This window comes from Haliaeetus albicilla, chromosome 3 (genome assembly GCF_947461875.1).
Source record: "Haliaeetus albicilla chromosome 3, bHalAlb1.1, whole genome shotgun sequence".
Classification (NCBI taxonomy): Eukaryota; Metazoa; Chordata; class Aves; order Accipitriformes; family Accipitridae; genus Haliaeetus; species Haliaeetus albicilla.
The window spans coordinates 10022878-10042060 of NC_091485.1; the positions used below are offsets into that span (position 1 = coordinate 10022878).

The 19183-nt window shown below is 34.8% G+C and overlaps 1 protein-coding gene across 7 annotated transcripts in view; it reads left to right on the forward strand.

Moving 5' to 3' along the window:
* LOC104321908 (cylicin-1) overlaps positions 1-19183 on the forward strand; it is a 28156-nt gene that overhangs the window by 4421 nt on the left and 4552 nt on the right. For all 7 annotated transcript variants that reach the window (XM_069778803.1, XM_069778798.1, XM_069778796.1 and 4 more), the window contains 14 exons: positions 412-480; positions 958-988; positions 3187-3246; positions 3674-3754; positions 4428-4564; positions 6459-6581; positions 8190-8232; positions 9403-9522; positions 10328-10469; positions 12560-12605; positions 12937-12996; positions 14996-15103; positions 16793-16889; positions 17895-18095. In XM_069778803.1, coding sequence (XP_069634904.1) covers positions 412-480; positions 958-988; positions 3187-3246; positions 3674-3754; positions 4428-4564; positions 6459-6581; positions 8190-8232; positions 9403-9522; positions 10328-10469; positions 12560-12605; positions 12937-12996; positions 14996-15103; positions 16793-16889; positions 17895-18095 — 1318 coding nt within the window. The remainder of the gene's footprint in view (positions 1-411; positions 481-957; positions 989-3186; positions 3247-3673; positions 3755-4427; positions 4565-6458; positions 6582-8189; positions 8233-9402; positions 9523-10327; positions 10470-12559; positions 12606-12936; positions 12997-14995; positions 15104-16792; positions 16890-17894; positions 18096-19183) is intronic.

Below are 19183 nucleotides of genomic sequence, written 5' to 3' on the forward strand. Positions count from 1 at the left end.
GGGTGCAGGGCTGAGGAGAACTGGCTCGTCTTAGACAGGTGTACTGGCTTGTTACTATTATGGCGTGCCTCTGGTTCAGATGTGGTGAATAGTGTGTCAGGAAGATCTTGGCTCTGTCTTTACTTATCCACACAAAAATATGCTATGAGATAGCTGCAGGGTTCTGGAGACATCTGAAATTTTTATGTGATGTGGAGACTGCTTTTCATTCCACTGTATTTTGGTGGTCTCGGAGCCTCATAAAGAAAAGTTCTAGAAGCTAGTTTAGTTTGTCTTTGGAGGAATAGTAATTTTGTAGAACTTACCTGTATTGACATTTTGATAGCAGTTTTGTTTTGTTTTGATATCAGTGGTGGTTTTTATCTGTCAGTTTGGGTGCAATCCTAGAGATACTTCTTCTCTTTAACCTAGATTTGCAAAATCCGGTGTGCCTCTGCATTAAACTTGCGGACTCACTTCCTTGGATTCAAACACAAAACGGTAAGATCAGTCCTTGAATGCACCTGTTGTCAGATTTTACAGATTTATTTAGCAATAGAATATGGGTTTGGGATCTATTTTTTAATGTGGTGTTAAAATGTGCAATTTCAGATATTTAGCTAGTTTTGTTGCTTACTATTTTGTTTACTGCAATAAAGTAGGACATAATTTTGTACATTAGTCCTATCAGAAAATGTTGTTACAACTTGGTGTCTCATATTCTGGATTAGTAAAGAAAATACATGAGAATACGTGGCTGTTATTAAATGCAGAATGGAATTATTTAAATCACAGACAATCTAGGAAAAAAGATGTATGTTTCTTTCAAGTTTCATGTAATTATCTATTCACCTGAGAGAATCTGTGGTGTTGGGTTAATCTAACTTATTTTATAAATAATAAAATGTTTGCATTGTTATTTTTTGAATCTTAAGTGTATGTCTTTCCTCTTTGTTGGTTGATGTCTTGGTAAGTTAGGTTGAAGAAGCACTGAAAGCTCATGGCATTGGTAAGTGCAAGATTTTTTACTTCTTACTCTGTTCTATACATGCACCTTTCTCCCCACTCCAACATAGTTGCTTATGAAACAAACAAGAAAAAGACTTTGTCAAGACTTGTGCTTTAAGACCTGTCTTGTGTTCTTTAAGGACATAACTGTCTAATCCTACAGAAATCAATCAATAATATGAGCAAGCGGTATGCAAAGTTTATTAGAAAGTGCTAGCAACAATACTACAAGTCACCTACATGAAAGTTTTGAGAAACCCTAAAGAATTCAAGACCTTGGAGACCTTTAAGATTTAAAATATATTTTAAAAACCTATACTTTTTAAAGCATGTAGAAATACTTTTTTCTGTATATACTTTATATTTATTTTTTAAAAGAGCTTATTAAAAATATCTTAATTAGCTGAAGCAAAGTACTTTTAATAGGTTTAATATATCATTAAACCTTCCCCAGGTCTTTGTGAAATGGTCTAGTTCCAGAAGGAATGAAAGTCTAACTATATTCATAATTGTTTTCCTGCTTCCATTTCATGATGCACCAAAATGTATTTACAGGTTTCTACAGTGCACTGCTCCTAGAGTTTGGTTTGAAAGTTGTGGCCCAAGTTATACATAGTCATTGCACCTACCTAATCTGGGAATTTTTGTATGGACTGTAAAGGAAATTTAAGTGATTAAATATTTACCAGCTGGCTGCTGCTGAAATATGGGTGCCCTGCAATGGTTAGAGGACTCAGCAGACAGTCATTACATCTTTTTATTTTTATTTTTTTTAAAGGGATTGGTTGGGCACTAAAATACTTGATGAGTTCTAGTGACCTGAATATGATTCATGTTATCAGAGTCTTTGTAGGTTTATCTTCATAACATTTTATTTCTTTTCTTTTACTCTTCTGATCTTTTCATTAAGATAATTTCAGAAGGTTGGTGGTAATGCAGGTGGTATTATTAAGTGACGTCTAGTTGGCAGGAATGAGCTAGCAGCTTCATCAGTTGTTAACACAATGTAGTTCGTAACTTAAATACTCAAGAAGAGTTTTCATGAAGATTATCTCTGTAATCAAAGCATATCTGACTCTTTCTGATGCAGTAGTATAGGTTGAAGCCTTCTGACTCCCACCTTCTATTTAGGGTATATTGTAAGCCTTATGTTCAACTTCTTAGCAATATCTGATATTTTAGTAAGAGATAACTTGCAACAGGAGGGTAACAGGGTTGAGGGGCATTTAAGAGATGAAAAAATTCAGATTGTCCTTAGCTGGTATAGTTTCAGGCACTGCTAGTGATTTATTTATTTATTTCCATGTAGTGAAATGCTGAGCTTTCTGAATTTCTGAAATCCTATTCTTGGTGTTTTCTTATAGCGAGCGCATTAAGCCCCTATTCAAGGGATAGCAACTTGTTTCCTTTGCGTGCTTGTCATTCCACTCCCAAACACACAGAATCTCATCTCATACGGATGTCTCTCTTTCTCCAGGTTCCTCAATGGCAGATAATGTTATGTGGTCATCTCTGTCTTACCTTTCTTAAGGTTCTGCAGCCCCAGCCTTATCACGTGCCATATGTGGATGGAAAAAAATATTTGACTGGGGAGTGGATAACTGCAGACCTTTTGAAAAAGACGACAGGGTTTATGGGCTGAGTGAAGTGCCCTGGCAGGCAGCATGTGGGGCAGCAGTTTAAGCACCTCAGGTTCAGTGGATATAAACTGAATTGCTGTGATGTATTGGATTAAAGTAGCCCTGAAATTTATGAAACGAAGCTTTGTTCATTGTAGAATAAAAGATATTTGCACTGTAGTGAATCAGTCTAGGCTTTTACCTTGGTCTAGGTTGTCTTCTATATAAACTAAATTACAGCCATAATTACTTACAATTTAAGCGACTGTTTAATAATTTAATTTTGTGATGTGTGTTTGAACCCATGTTGTATGCTAACTGGTGGCTTGATGGGTGGTCTTCTCTGCCTGCTTCGTTGAATTGCCTGACATTAAATAACTTCGTTATTGTTTGGTGTAAATGTGTTTTGTCCATTTTTTTCCAAAAAAATCTCATAGCACATTCAAAACTAAACATAGCTTATTTTTCTCATGTCAACAAAAGGTCAAAGAGTTTTCTGTAAAAAAAAAATCCATTATTGTACCAAATTGGTTTCTGTACTTACAATTTTATTTCCACTTCTGGTTTGTTTTTTATTTAGTTAAAACAGCAAGTGGCTCAGGGGAGCAAGTGAGAACACCTGTAAAACTTCCTGATTATGGTAAGACTGTTTAATGCAAAAAAAAAAAAGGGAAAAAATAAAATGTTTTGAGGTACAGTATTACAAGTGATGTCTAGACCTTAGCAGGTCGTTGGGAATTCATTTCTGTTCATTGTATTTTCCACCTGCAGTAATATTTTGTAATAATACTTAAAACAATATTTGCAAACAAAATGCTATAAAAAGGGTAAAAATAGGATTGGGGAGGGATAATGTTTCTCAATAACTGACTTAATTTGTGATGTGGGGCCATGTATGAGCAGGGATTCGCTTGAATGTGAATTTCTCAGCATATTTTCTCTAGGCCAAAGGTTAAACTCAGGAGTTTGTTTCATTTTGGAGGTTTTTTTTGATGTGACTTGAGACCATGAAGATTGATTGATAGATGGATGATGTGGGACTATGTAAAATTGACTTTATCTTTCAGTGCAAACCGAGTCAGAGAAGTTTCATGGACAGACCTTGGAAGAACAGCTTAATACGTGTAAAGATTCAGAACCTGCACTTGGTGAGGGCTTTTAATACTGTAATTGCTTGTGTGATGTTTACCTTTAAAGAGTATGATTAATTTTTTTTTTTAATTGTAAAATTAGATAATGTGTAATAAAATCTTACTATGTTTACACGGAGTACCCAATAGTATGGTATGAAAAATGACTGGTCTTAGTTAAAAAATCATTGGATTTGGCCTGGAATATTTTTGATTAGGGTAGGTACCACATGTTGAGAATATTCTCTAGAAACAATCTAAGATGATATGACAGAAGTTAACTTTGACTTAAATGATTGTTACTGTTCTTTGCAGTTTAACTGGCCATCCTGTGGAGGGAAGGGAGAGTGGAGTGGACAGGAAAGTAACTACAAGGGCATATATTAAAATACATTCCCTTCTAAATAGTTACAAAAGAATTGTTGCTATTATTTTTTTTTAGATGATTTAAAAAAAATAATTGTCAAGTCCTATGTGGTAAACATAAAACATCTTAAAAAAATTCAGTTTTGTACCTTTGGTGTTAAGGGAGACACTCAAAAGACAAAATAACTGATGGTTCTAAAAGTCTTGAGTCATGTGTTTGGCATGCAGTAGTAATTATTTCCTTTAATGTCTCTTTTGTAACTAGCACTGATTATTTGTTTCAGCAAACATCAAATTTCCTAATTTTTTTTTTTTATTAATACAGGGCTTAATTATATAATTGAATACAGATCGAAAGACAATTTCCCTTTTCTCTATGAATGTCAGCTGTGCAACTGTAAAACAGGACTGAGTAACATGTTTATGCATGTTTGTGGTTCCAAGCATAGACTGGCATACCTGGTAAGTTTTTAGAGTAAAGGGGTTTGTTTGTCTGGGTTTTTTTCTTTTTTAATGTAATGATTTAAGTGGAGAATTTGCTAGCCATGTTACAATTAAAAAAAAATAAAATTATGGTGTTACATAAGCTTTTGTGAAAATGTGTGTGTTTGTACTGCAACCATGCAACTGTGATAAATGGATTTAAAATTCTTCTCACCAATAAGGTGTATGCCTGTCCATTGCTGACACTGAGTTTTTAGTTTATTCTGTTTTGGTTGACCAGTAATGCCAAAAATGAAATCTACAGCTAAAATTGACTAGAAGCAGGTTTTTGATTAAATTTTATATTATCTTAAAGAACTGGATCAATGAAGAAATTGCTCTGTCTTTCAGAAGCTTTAGATTAAAAGGAACATATTTATAAATGAACATGATATGTATTGGATAGAGGCTGTGACTTGGATTCAGGAAAAAAAAAAAACAAAACCAGTTTTATTCCCAGTTTTGTGGCTGGACAAGCCATGTAAGTTCCGTGCCTGTTTTATGGAAATTTGCAAGGCTCATGTTGGCCCACAAATGTTTAAATACATTTTTTTCTTTCAGTATGTTTAGAGAAATGAGGCTGTCCAGTCTTTGAATGTTTGCCTGAATTTGTTTGTTTAGGGTGGGCTTTAACAAAACTGAGAAAGCAATATTCTGAAAAGTATTTTGATACTTTACATAAAATACCTGCTCAAAGTTGGTACTATATCCTATGTATCTTAAAGTCATAGAAAGTTGTTGAATTGCTGTAGCGTTTTGAGGCAGTTTTAGAGCTAGTGTTGTTATTGACTGTACTGCGATGGATCCGCAATGATGTCCTTTGTAAACATCATGCTGTTTCTGGTCATTAATTCAGATATATATGCTGAGTTTTGATGTTCTCAGCTCTTGTATTTCTTGTCTACTTTGAACTGTTTCCTGCAATTCTGAACCTTATGTTTGTTAACTGCATCTCTGCTATATTCTTAAATACTATAAAATATAATAATTCAAAAACGATAGCTTTTAAGTCATGCATCTGGGGTGGATTAACCCTAGGCAGTGGAAAAGGCAGGAGACTAAATGGCTGGAATTTGCTCTGCTGAAAAGGAGCTGGGGGTCCTGGTAGATAACAAGCTAAAGATAAGTAGTGTACCTTGGCATCAATGAAGGTGAACAGCAAGCTGAGCTATACTAACAAAGATATAGCCAGTAGATCAAAGGAAGTGATTATTTCCCTGTTCTTGATACTTGTTAGGCCATATGTAGAATATTGTGTCCATTTTTGTGTTACTGCAGACAAGAAAGGTATTGATTAAATTGAGCAAGTCCAGTGGAGAGCTGCCAAGATGGTCAGGGGGCTGAAGCACTTGTGCTGTGAGGAGAGCCTGAAGTAATTGGGCTTGTTCAGGCTGGAGAAGAAGAAGTGTCAGGGGATGTAATAGTAGCCCTTCAATACCTCAGGGGAGGTTATTAAGGAGGCAGAATCAAGCCCTTTATGGAGTTATATATATATGGCAGGAACATAAATTCAAACAGGTGAGTTTTCTACTTGACATAAGAAAGAAATTTTTCACTGTGAGGGCAGTCAAGCATTGGAGCAGGTTGCCCAGAGAGATGGGGGAATCCCTGTATTCAGTGGTTTTTAAGACCCAAGTGTACAAAGCCCTGTGCAACCAGTTCAGCCTTCAGTGTCATCAACTCTGTTTTGAGCAGAGGATTTGGCTTCTGTCCCCTAAATTATTCTGTGATTCTATACATAATCATTTTAGTAAGTTCTGCTATGTATACGTAAAAGTTGATTTATCTCCCATGATTATTAGCTGTGCTAGATCTGGAAAGAGTTGTGTAGGATAAAGTGTGAATTCTGGATTTGCGTTTCCTTATTTCCTAGAAACAACATTATCCTGAGATAGCAGAATCTGATGAAGTTAAGGGTAAAGGCTCTGAACTGAACAGAAAAGTTAGGCAAGTTGCATCAACAATTGAGAAGAAAGAAGGAAGAAAACAAATAAAGGTACATTTCTTTAAGAATTCCAGAAGTTTTATATTTATTAAAAAAGCAAAGAAAGTAATTTCTGTTATGGTGGGCAGATCTGTTTTGGATGGTAGGAAAATCTTGCTTTTTAAATCTTTATTACAAGTGCTTTTTGTTGTCCTAATAATTCTTCCAGGATTATTCTGGATGCCATTTCCCATTGGTCACTCCCATCATAAGTATTTCTCTTGCTTGAAATAATACTCATGCTACCTGAGTCTACAGAAATATGACTCCAGAGTGCACAAATAACACTAACTATCTGTATTAATATTTAATAGATTCCCAGCTGGTGGTGTATATGTGTAAAATAACTTTTTTCATTGTTGCTAGGAAACTACCTTTATGACTTTTCTGAATTAGTTTCTGCTTTGTTAGCACTTTCTGGCAATTCTCAGAGGAGCCAGGTAAAAATTCTGGTAGTACAGAGGGAAGTGTGGGAATTTGCAGGTGGATATGAGGTTATCAGCAATGCCATGGGATCACAGGAGCACCATAAGCTTAAATTCTTGGGGAACTGCAACCTTAGAAGCATGTTCTTATGAAGATATCTTCATATTGCTTTCTGTTGATGTTTACATCACAGTAGTATTTAGAAATATTTACCACCTTTATCTGGGCAGGATATTGGTTGAGTTTCTTCTTGTGGTGTACCTTACCACTGTGATTCACGACAAGCTTACTCAGGTGCTTAGTGTTCTTTATGATGTACATCAAATTTGTTTTGTCCATCAGTTTCAATGTCTGTCAACAAGCTGCTTGTTTTAAGTAGTGTCTCTTGACCAGATCTCTTGTTAATGCTACTTAATGTGCATAGGCTATGTCTCTTTTCAAAGTGGAGTTTACAATGTTATTGTGTTTAAGCTCGCTATGTCCTGCCCATCTGAAAAAAGACTCATGTTTCTTTCAGTGTGATGCCATCACAGCTAGGCTCAAGGATGAGAGCCTGTACTGATCCTACCCTTTTTTTGATTAAAAAAAGTATGGAAATATTGGAAGATCAAGTCTTTCTTCTAGAACAAATGCTCTAGAAGGGAGAGATTTCAGATCATCTAATTCAGTCTGTCTGCATATCCTTCATTTTCAACCTCTGCTTAAAGAGAAAAACTGACTTTTGGCAGCAACTTTTTCTTTCGACCTACTTAATTAATTCAAATTTCTTCTTGACTCAGGACCGTATATTTTACTTGACATGTATGTTCATGGATATAGAAATAATTAATTCCATCTTTATTTTGTAGACTGTTTTTTTTTTTTTCTAGGAAGTTTCACTACATCCATAGCAAATCCATCCTTGATTTAAGGAACTTTTAAATAGAGTGTGCATAACCTCATTTAATTTTACTGCTATATTTTCTGAAACCAGCTATTTTTTTTTTTTTAGGTCTAACAAAAATTTAATTGTGGTAAATAAGTGTCCAGGTAGCTCACTTACTGACTTTTTGAATATCCATTCAGGGATTTGCACACATGTGTTTAACACTACTGGTAATATATCCTTAAAAAAATAAATATTTAACTCTGATGAAATACCTATAGAATAATTTTATCCACAGAATAGCTAACATAAATGGGTTTTATTTTTAGGTTGTTACAGATGCTCCAATAATGAGGAAGAGATGTCAAGAATGTAAGTGTGCTCAGTGGGATGTAAATTGTACATTTCTAATTTGGGTATACTCCCTTTGATCTAAATCAGTTAGATTTAAGGGCAAATTGAAAGATTTGGTCAGTAAGTGTAGTGTGTGCTTACGTGCTAAGCTGCATTTTGTACGGTTTATATTGAAAATTTGATGGATGAACAAGTTCTTCCATGTGCAACATAGCTAGAGAGACCTGGTTTATATGGCTTTGTTCTCTGTTCCTCTTTCCATCCCAGTCCCCTTGGCTTCCCAGGATCCTTTACCTATGATTTATTTTTATCTGTTAACTGCTGTAGTCTTTGCAGCACCAACTACTCACGAGTATTTTGGTGAACTGGGCAAAAGGAGGAGGTTGGAGCTCTGTGCATGTATTTAATTTGCAGTCCAGAAAGCCAGACAGAATTCTTAAAGCCCAGCTACAGTTCTTATCTGTGGAAGAAAACTTTCTGTTTTACTAGCCATTGATACTCACAAAATTGTAGGAACATGGTATTTGTGAGACTTCTCCACTCAGTTTAATCTTTCAATATTCATTGTAGTACAATGTCATCGAGATGGACAGACAGTACAGTTGCATGCCACTTTAGGAAATGGCTAAAAATTGCTATGAGACCCTCATTCTCAGACCTGCATGAAAAATAAAGATTTGATTTAAACCTAATGTACTTAATTTAAATGTACATTAGTATGTAAATGGTGTCTTAAAATAGCTCAATGGAAGTAATGAGATTATTTCTATAATGATCTAGATTAGCAGTGTCATACTCTGAAGAGGAAAGATACCCATTTTGAATCTAGGAAGGTGTTTTGAAATAAGTTGAATCCTATTCAAATTATGCTTCTGGACTGTAACCTATTGGTTAATGTGTCTAATTTTGCACATGGCTATGTGGCATTCTACTATATTTATAGTATTTACATCTTTTAAGAAATTTATGTATGTAATTATAACCAGGGTATAAAATATTTAAAACTTTGTTATTAATTTGTAGTTCATATTTAATATGCTGCCACATAATAATGCTTATAAAATTATTCTTCATGTTTCTAACTAATAGTGCACAGAAACAGAGCTAGTTGAAATTGAAGTACAGTTTTAGAACCCTCCTATATCAAGATAATGTCCATTGTGCTACATTTCAAGCATGTTTGTTTAGATCCTAATGCAGATGACAGCCCTTCAAAAGCTAAAGTTCAGCATGTGGATACATCACTTAGTAATGAAGAAAAAACAGATTATAAAAATAAGGATGGAAAAATGTCAGACCCTATTCAAGGCAAGAGAAAAATATTTTTTTTATCTTTTTTTTTTAACTTTCATCAGTGCATGAACTATTTACTCTATATGTGCCTGTTTATAGCTTCTATAGTTATGTTCTGCTATTGAAGGTGAATTTGCGCGGTGTGTGGATGGGTTTGGGGTCTGTGGCAGAGGAAAGAATAATCCCAGTGTTTGCGAAGAAAACAGTCCAGTTTTACTTAATGTCACTGGATACTTTAGAACAGAAACAAGACAAGATTCATAATTAGAAATTTTTACTAGGTGTATTTTTGGGGGAAGGGGCACAGACTTTTTTGGGCATATAAGCTGTTCTTCAGCGTCAGGAAAAAAAAAATGGGAACAGCTGCATGCCAGACTGTTGGTTTAGAGCACAAGAAGAATAAAAAGAAAATATATTGGACAGATTTTTTTGTTTTGAATGACATCTAAAATATTTGACTAATGCTTATTTTCTTGAAAACAAAACCAGAATTAAATATAAAAATCAGTGAACACCATGTAACTGAAGAAACATCAGAAGTTGCTGCTTGGTTGTAGACTTAATGTCAAAGGTGAGATTAGGATTTGGTCTAAATGCATTATAATTATTCTCATTCAGAATATTTCTGATCAGAAATAGAAACTTGTGCTTCATGGCTGAACCAAATCTTTGATTTTTATGTGCATTTTTTATTTCTTCACAGGATACCTTCCTTATACCTTCAAGTTTTATTGGTGTTATCTTTTAAAAAAATATAAAGCAAAGAATACTTTAAAATATTGGAAAACCATTACTAAATATACTGGCTTTATTGTTTTAGATGAAAAGAATGTTCAAGAGGAGCAGGAAAAAAGTCAGAAAGAACAGGCAAAACCAGATGAGAAGGATGAATCTAAAAAGGCTATTGAAAGCAGCAAAGGCAACAAGACTGAAGAAGGCAGCAAAGGCAACAACTCAGAAAAGTAAAACAAACAAACAAAACCCACCGCCCCCAAAACCCTTTAAATTTACTCAGAGGAAAGCGTTGTAGATGATAACTGTTTACATTGGATTTGAACAGAGTATGCTGTCAGGAAGAAAGGCATGCTATAATACTAAAATGCTTGTCTTCTGAAATTGTGCTCAGCTGTAAACTCCTCTCATCAACAGAAAACCTGGTATATGTAAAGTGACTTCAGATTTTGGTCTAGATACAACTAGTTTTTATATTTAACTGTGTTATCTTTAAGGCATAGTCCTCATGTATTACTAGTTCAAAAAGAATGTTCCCTCGTGGTTTAAAAAACCCTCTGTTATGGCTTTATGTCAGATAAGTAGGGTGGTATACGAACTGATTTTTAGAAGGAGAATATAATCAGTAAATAGCTGTAACAATTGGGGTTCATCTTTACAAAAGATTTCATGGAGGAACAATAAGAAGTATTGTGTGTGGTTCTAAAATGGTGAAACTGTGCTTGCTGTTTGTAAACATCTTTATTAATAACAGTACTGTGAATTTAGTTTGAACTATCAGCCTTTGTGTGAGGGTGATATCTCCAACATCAGTCATCTTTGTGCAACACCAGGGACCACAGGAAAGCATTCGATAAGGGATATACATGCATCAACCCAAACATAAGACTTTTGTTCCAACAATTAGTTCTTTGGTTTTGCTCTAATGACATTCTCTTGGAATGTTTCTTAACTTTAAACCAGTAGTATCTCTCCCAGACATGGAGGGCTAGCACCTTTTGGTTGTTTACTGTTACCACTAAAAGGAGAAATTTTCTTGTTCCTGAAGTATCTTTTTGTAGGACTTTTGCCTCTATGGGGTAACCACTAAGGAAAAGGATTAACTGAAACCAGATTCAAGTCCAGGTTTATGAATCTTTGTGTTCATTTGTCTGGCTTTCAAATAACTGTAACAGTTCTTAATCTGGAGAGTGAACTAGTTTGTGAAAACATCAAAAATAGGGAACTAATAAAAGCTCAGATATCCACATCTGGAAATGCTGCTGTCTATTTTTCCCCAACACTGATCCTCATTGTGCAGTCTTGTACTGTAAATTTTAAGTAAAGAATCCTTTGGAAAATCACTTAATGTTGTTCTTTTAATCCGGTCGTTCAGATAGATCCTGGGTAACTGAGAAGCCAGGTGTTTCAACGAGAGATTGATTTGGAAGTTGGTTACTAAATTAGGACTTCAGATTGTTCCTTTACTGTTTATTTTTGTGAGACTTCTGAGAGATGTGAACTCAATATATAGTGTCTTAAAAGGAATAAGATCAGAGTCTCATTGACAGCAAGCAGTCAAATGATGTTTCCACCTCAAAGTTCTGCAGTATTGATCTGAGAATTTCTATCACTCCTAATTTCTTTGTAGTGAAGTTCTGCACAGACAGTCATCTGAAGATGTAAATTATTTTGAGTTCATTAAAGGTATCATCTGCTTTTACTACACTTTTGATTCCTAAGAAAGATTTCAAGAAAGAGGAGAGCTTAGGCTTTATATGGTTTTTGTTAATTTGAAAAAAACAACCACTCTCAGCCCTGGTTCCTGGGCTTGCAAAGGGATGGAATGCATCTATAGTAGCTGCAGTTGCAGAACAGTGCAAATATGGGTTAGTAACTTGTAGCCGTATGAATCTTTGTATGCCCAGTATCTCTGTGGCTACATTGTAAAATACTTCTTTTTATAGCTGAATTTTGTAAAGGCAAGTTTGTGAAGCGCTGATAGAAATCATACTGTAATTAGGGGTCTTGTCTTTTTGCAGTGCATACAAAAAGCTTACAGCTTTTACTACCAATGTCAAACATTTTCTTAATTTTGGGTTTTAGAACTTACGTGCTAGCTAATCACGCTAAAAAACCCTCATAAATAATTTTTACGATGTTATCTGGGACCACTGAGATTTCTGCAAGGAAATAATGTGACCTTTCAGAGTGTGTCAGAACTACTGTAGTAGTAGTGTGTCAAGAATTTAAACTGATTATCAGTTATTGACTGGCTATGCATTTTTGATAGAGCAACCAACTGTATACTGTTTTATTTATTTATTTATTCTATCTTAAGGTGTGACACCAATAAACAATCACAGGAAGAAAGCGAGGAAGTTGAGGTGAATATTTTTCTATTAATGGGTTGCTCCAGTTTACAAATAGTTGGGGAAATAATTACTTTAATATATGATTGGCAATGGTGTTTGCTTTTGATTATTCAAATTAATAATATTATTGACAATAAATTAGCTAAAAGTTACTAAGCAAAGCTGTTAAGAACAAGGTTTTTTCTTACTTTGTCATGAAAACACATGTACAGATTTCATATAAGCACACACAATTTAATTAGAGCAAGAATCTACAATAACCATAATAATAACTGTTTAATTTTAGTTATAATTACTGCACATAATATATCTCTGGACTTTTTTTTTTTTCAATATTAAACAGCAAGAATTTACAACAAAACCTGAAGAATTCACTAGTCAAGAAGAACTGTTGGGTTATTTGGTGAGTGTTAAATCTTACCTTGCAATGTAATTTTTGAAAAAACAAATTCACAGAATTACTAAGTTTAAAATGCATCAAGTAACATGAAAGCCAAAAAGTAGGCAGTCTGCTAATCTAGTAACATATTTTGTCAGAAGGTAGGATTCAGAATAAAATTAATATCACTGAATTTATAATGTATCTATTCATTTGAAAGTTTCTAGACAGGGTTTTTGCCAAAATACTCGTTTACTGTCAGAGGAATGACTTGCATTGAAAATTAATGCATTTTTCTCAACCATAGCTTAACTCCACTCCTGAACTACATGCTTAAGTAAAATGACCTCCCCCCCGCCTCCTTTCTTTTGTAATTGGTCTGTCATTTTCAAATGAGGAATTTGGAAAGACGTAATTCAATAATGGAAGGAAGGAGAATGAAGAAAAATATCTGAGATATGCAGAAAGGAAAGAAGCAATTTTTAAGAAATAAAATACAAGTTGTATACTTGAACAACACCAAAAAAACCCAACCCCAAAACCATAAACTAAAAAAAGCTGCCTATTCGCTTCATAAAGTAAGTGGCAGAACACCTGAGTTCTGTTCAGTTGTTGAAAATATGTATTATGTATACATTTACAATCAATAACATAGAGAAATGGTTTATTAAAAATGGTTTATTAAAAGCATCAGTGACAAACTGTACAAAAATCTTTATTGATAGTTGCTGTGACTCAGCTACTGCATGGTAATTTAAGCACTATTGACTATTATAAAATCTTTTTTCCCCTTTCACTATTTGCTAATAAAACTTGAATTTGTTTTGAGGCACCCTCTTGCTTAGTATGATTGTCCTCCAAGAACAACTGGAACAATGTTAGGTTTTGGAAAGTTTGAAAATTGTTTAATATTATCATCTACAGTCATTTTTTTAAAAAGCTACATTATGAGTTTCTATTGTTGTTGGATTCAAAAGGTTTCTTATGTAGTGGAAAGTAATTTTACAAGTATCTTTTTTTGACTTGCTGTTTGTATCATGGAATAATTCCAGTTGTTCAATAATTATCCATACTGTATACTTTTTTTTTAATTGTGAAAATTAGTATGCTCAGCTTTGTCATTAAAATAATTGTATTTCTTTTATTACCTGATAGCAGAGATATCCTTGCCCAAGTTTAATCTTCTTTTTCCACCTGGTTTTTGACAAAATCTTCTTTAAATATAACTTGTGCAAACGAGGAGAGATAAATACTATTAGTGTTAAAAATACAGTATAATCCCTGTTATGCTGTCACATATGAACTTAATGCTAGTTTTTTATTAATTTTTGCATTGTCTGGAGTGTTTAAAGGTGTTTGTTTCTAATCCAGAAGACTGAATTGTTAGAATGGACCTGCAGTTCTGTTACACTGTGCCCAGTGGAAGTGTTTTCAGCAGAGCTTTATTAGCATAGACCAGAGGATGATGTATGTAGCACCTCCTGTGAGAGAAGTTGGCACTAGAACTTGCTCCCCTACTAGAGCTTCAGAGTTTCAAAGACTGCTTTTTCCTTAGGCGTTTTGGGAAGAAGAAGGTTAGCATAAGACAAGGCAGCATATATCTTTAAATTCAGTAGAGTTCTGGCTTTTTGCTACTTTCTAGAGAAATGGGTTATGACTATATTGCCTCAGGGAAGTTGTACACATTCATTTGTATGCAGGCATCTTGGGAAGAGATCAAAATACTTAAGGAAAAGCATTTTCCTCTATGTATTTCCAGGCATATTCTTGGGTTGTGCCTGTTCAAAGATTTGTGTCGGGTAGCTGCAGCTTCCTTCTGTTAGCATCCTCTGCCATTCTACCTCCCCACCCCCAATTTATGGGATTAAAAGTAAAAACTGTATTTGCTTTGTAACTTCAGCCATGTCTGACAGGACAGAGACATAAAAAATGAGGTTCCTGCAGGTTTTGTTTATACATGGTGATATTTTAATCTTCCAGAGGGAAAAATTTTATGTTGTGTGTTGTTTTGCTTCTTTCCTAGCAAAATTTTGAGATACTGAATGAAGATGATGCTTCATTTATCCTAAAAGTTACACAGACTCTTACACGTGCACTGGTGGAATATCGTCAGCAGGCTGCATCAAACAAAGTAATGTGGATTTTGTTTTGGTTTTGTTCTACAAATCTGTAGATTGCTGTGATTATGCATTTTTATTATTACAGGTAGTTTAATTAGACAAAATTGCTGTGGAGACTGTATTGTAAGTTTCGCCCATTAAATAGTTGAATTTTTGAAGTGATGATAGGATAAACTTACAGCTTTGCTGTTGAGGAGTCTTAATACTTTCTGTTCAAAGGTGTGTGTTTGTTTGTTTGTTTGTTTAAACAGAAGCCCCAAATCATCTTGTCTCTTATTTCCTATGCTTTTTCTTACATCTAATTTTTTCTGCTATTTTTGCCCCTTTTCAATTCTAATTTAAGCTTTTCTTATCTCTGCTGACCTTCCTGACACTCTTGTTCTGTATCCCATTTCCATTCCCAGCCTTCATTTCATTCACTATGTAATCAAGCATTATTGACATCAATTTTCTTTCTTATATAACTTTTGGTCCTACTCTTCGGACTGTTCCCCTTGAGGTATCTTTCTTCCTCCGGTATTAGAGACCCAGTTTTTCCCCTCTCTGCTATTAGTTTTGACTGACTTGTCTTTACATAGGCATAGTATGGAGGTGTTTTGAGTGCTTCTTTGAGGCTGCTGTGGTTGCCGCTTGTGTTCCCTGTATCTCCAGCTTACATTCCATTATACCATAATCTCCACAGTTTCCACACTTGGAATGACTTTTTGTTCATTCCCTCATTGTCAACAGGGATAGTAGGAACTTTACTCTTGTTGGTGATCCATTCAACATCTTTGCCATAGGAAACATTATTCCTTATCCCTCCTGGTGTTTCCTGCAGAATTGTCAGTGTTGAACAGACTTGTCATTCACCACAGCAGCTACTTCTACTACTACAGCTACTTAACTAATTTTTTATTTAAAGGGTGAGCTTATGTGGAAAATGCCAAATGAGGGTCAGTACCAGCCAACAAGCTGGAGAGAATCACAGAGGTGACACTTCAAGAAAAAAAGTTTTGTTTTGTTTTTTCCTTTGTTTTCAAAAGCCTTTCTTAATTCAGGACTTTATTATAAATTTTACCTTTGTTCCTCATATTCCATCTTCCCTCTATTGCTTGCTTTCTGCCTCAAAGGCAGTACTTCTCCATGAAAAATTCCATGCCTATAGTTCTCATTATTTACTGCTTTTTACTTCCTCATTAAGCTTACTTTCACCTTATTCCTGCTGTTTTTTCCATATAGGATTTTGTTGTCTTATCCATATGGAAAGAGGGCAAAATCCAACATGTTACAAAACAAGTTCTAACTGAAGTAATTTCTAACCTACTAGTTGTATAAAAATAAAATGTCTTCCCACATTAGGGTTTTTTAGTATTCTAAACTGTGATCTTTCAACTGGTAATTTTTTAAACTAAATCTTTCATACTGAGTGTAAAATGCTTCCTTTTTAGAATGGACAAGTTGAGAATCAGGCTCTTAAGTATCACTTCTTGGCCTCATACAGTGCTTTTTCAGATGTAGAGAGATACTGTGAACAGTGTATACATATATAGAAGTTCATTACCAGCTGCATGATTTTCGAAGAAATACTTGATTTTTCAGATTTGGTAACAGAAATACTGGTCTTTTATTTGGTTTGTGATAACTAAAAACGTAGTAGTTCATAATTTCAAGAGGTTGTCTTTATGAAATTCTGAACACAACATTTTTCAAACTCGTAGGACGTCTTAGATACCGAATATAATGGAGAAGCAGCACTGGAATATTCCACAGAACAATCTGACCTGACTTCAGCAGATATTAGTGACTCTGATACTGGTAATGTTAGCTTTGCAATCTTGAATGTGCTTTAATCTTAACACTGAACCATCCATAAATTTTAGTAAGCCTTTTTTTCCTGCTTCTCTAAAAGCAGAGCTTAAGAGCAGAAAAAAGCCAGGGGCAAGTAGCATAAATTAATAGTTTTGGGTTTTTTTTTTTTCCATCCTCTCTAAATGTTAGAAAGGGCAGACTATTCAAAAACATTCACCCTACTTAACAGTGGGATTTGGGGAGAAATTGAATTAGTATCAACTCTGACTTTCCTCTGTCCAGAGGCAACTGTTTCTAAGGAGGCTTTCAAAGTTTAACTCCAGCTTCCTGCGCCCTGCCCCTCCACTTTCACTTTTTGGTGGAGAAGAGGCTTAGTTCAGGTCTAGTCCAATCAAGATGTTAATGGAAACAAAATTATGCTGTATAAGATTGATAATTCTGTTTAATACCCAAATGTTGCAGCTGCTTGTCCTCAGTGCTTCTGATTAATTTTTTCAAAGAATCTTGGATTACTTTGAGGTCATTTCCTTCTTGATATAAACAAATGGTTATTTTTCTCAAGCATAGGAAGTATAATCATATGCTTGGAGAGTGAAAATACCCAGAATACCAGTGAAGCTATTTTGTATGATTATTTTTTTTTCTGTGCGGTGTCAATTTTCTTTGTTTCTAGGAAGTTTAGCTTTTGAAAACCTCAATCAATACACTGCTAATAACAAAAATTGCAATGACATAAAATATATAAGACTTGGAACTTCTGGTTCCTTTTTGTAATAATGGAAATAGCTTTCACCCACCTTCCCACCCTTGTTTCTCCAGCATTTTCTGTAAATGGAAAGCATTCTGACTCTCACTTGTATGAAAATGTAGCAAAGTCAGATGTGAACCTTACCAGCAATGCTGCTGTGCCAGACCGGAAATGCTTGTTTTGAAAAGCTCTATTTAGAGAATAAGTAATGAAGACTCTTCAGAATCTTCTGTTACTGAAAAACAGTATTTCTCTTCTTTAAGACTATTCAAGCAGCCGATCAGCTAAGCAGTCCTTATCAGTAAATGAAGACGATGAATGCCAAAACTTTTCAACTGGCTCTTCGGAAACAGCATATGAGAACAACATCACTACTGAATTTTTGAACAGCGTAAGAAATATGAATGTTGAGGAAGTTACTGCTACTCTACACAAAATAGCAGCAGCAAATCCAGCTTTTAGAGGTAATTCACCTATACCTGGTTACAAACACACATGTATAAAAATATACATAACACAATTTTGTTAGCTCTGTGAAATATTAAGGACCACATGGGTCAAAGAACTTTGAAGTATTAAGGAGGGCTGAAGAGACTTTTTTTTTTTTTTCCTTCCCTTTAACTTTTCCAGGATCCAGTTTAGGAATAGTAATTAAAAATGGCTGCCTTCCTATGAAGGTGTTAATAATTGCTGAATTTCTTTTAAAATTCTCTTCTCAGTTGGGCATAGTAACATTTACATGGTGAGAGATAGTAAACTAAAATCAAGCATATTGTTATGAGAAAAAAGCAGAAACTTTTGTCTGTGATATAACTGGTGAAACACTGGTTTTGGGAATGCCAACAGCAAAGAAATTTCTACTTATTGATTCCTGAAGGAATGGTACTTGCACAGTAACATAGAAATAATAATGAATCAGACACAAGTAGTCTTTCTTTTGCTTACAAGTTTCTAAGAAGTTTCAGCTACTAAACCTTACCACATCTTCAGTCAACTGCTGCCCTTTCTTCAGAAGCTTCCTGTGTACATTTCTAAGCTTCTCAGAGTGTGTTTAGGATCATCAGGGTAAAAAAAGAACACTGAAGATGAGTACATTGTAGAGAAGCTTAAGATATTCTTTGCCTGAGTGCTCACTGTGGAAGAAACTAGGGAGACTGCAATCTGTGCCATAACCTCTGCTTGGGCATGTGCGTGTGCACAACTGTGCTCGTTTTGACTGGGATAGTGTTAATTTTCTTCATAGTAGCTAGTACAGCTAGTTTGGATTTGTGCTGAAAACAGTGTTGATAATGCAGGGATGTTTCAGTTATTGCCAAGCAGTACTTACTGTCCTGTACCTGGCAAGCAGCTAAACACCACACAGCTGCTTGGTCACTCCTCCACCCTCAGCGGGATGGAGGTGAGAATTGGGGGGGGGGGAAGTAAAATTCATGGGTTGAGATAAAGACAGTTTAATAGGACAGAAAAAGAAGGGGGGAGGAAATCATCATAATAATAATAATAACAATAATAATAATAGTAATAATAATATTAAAGAATTAGGATATACAAA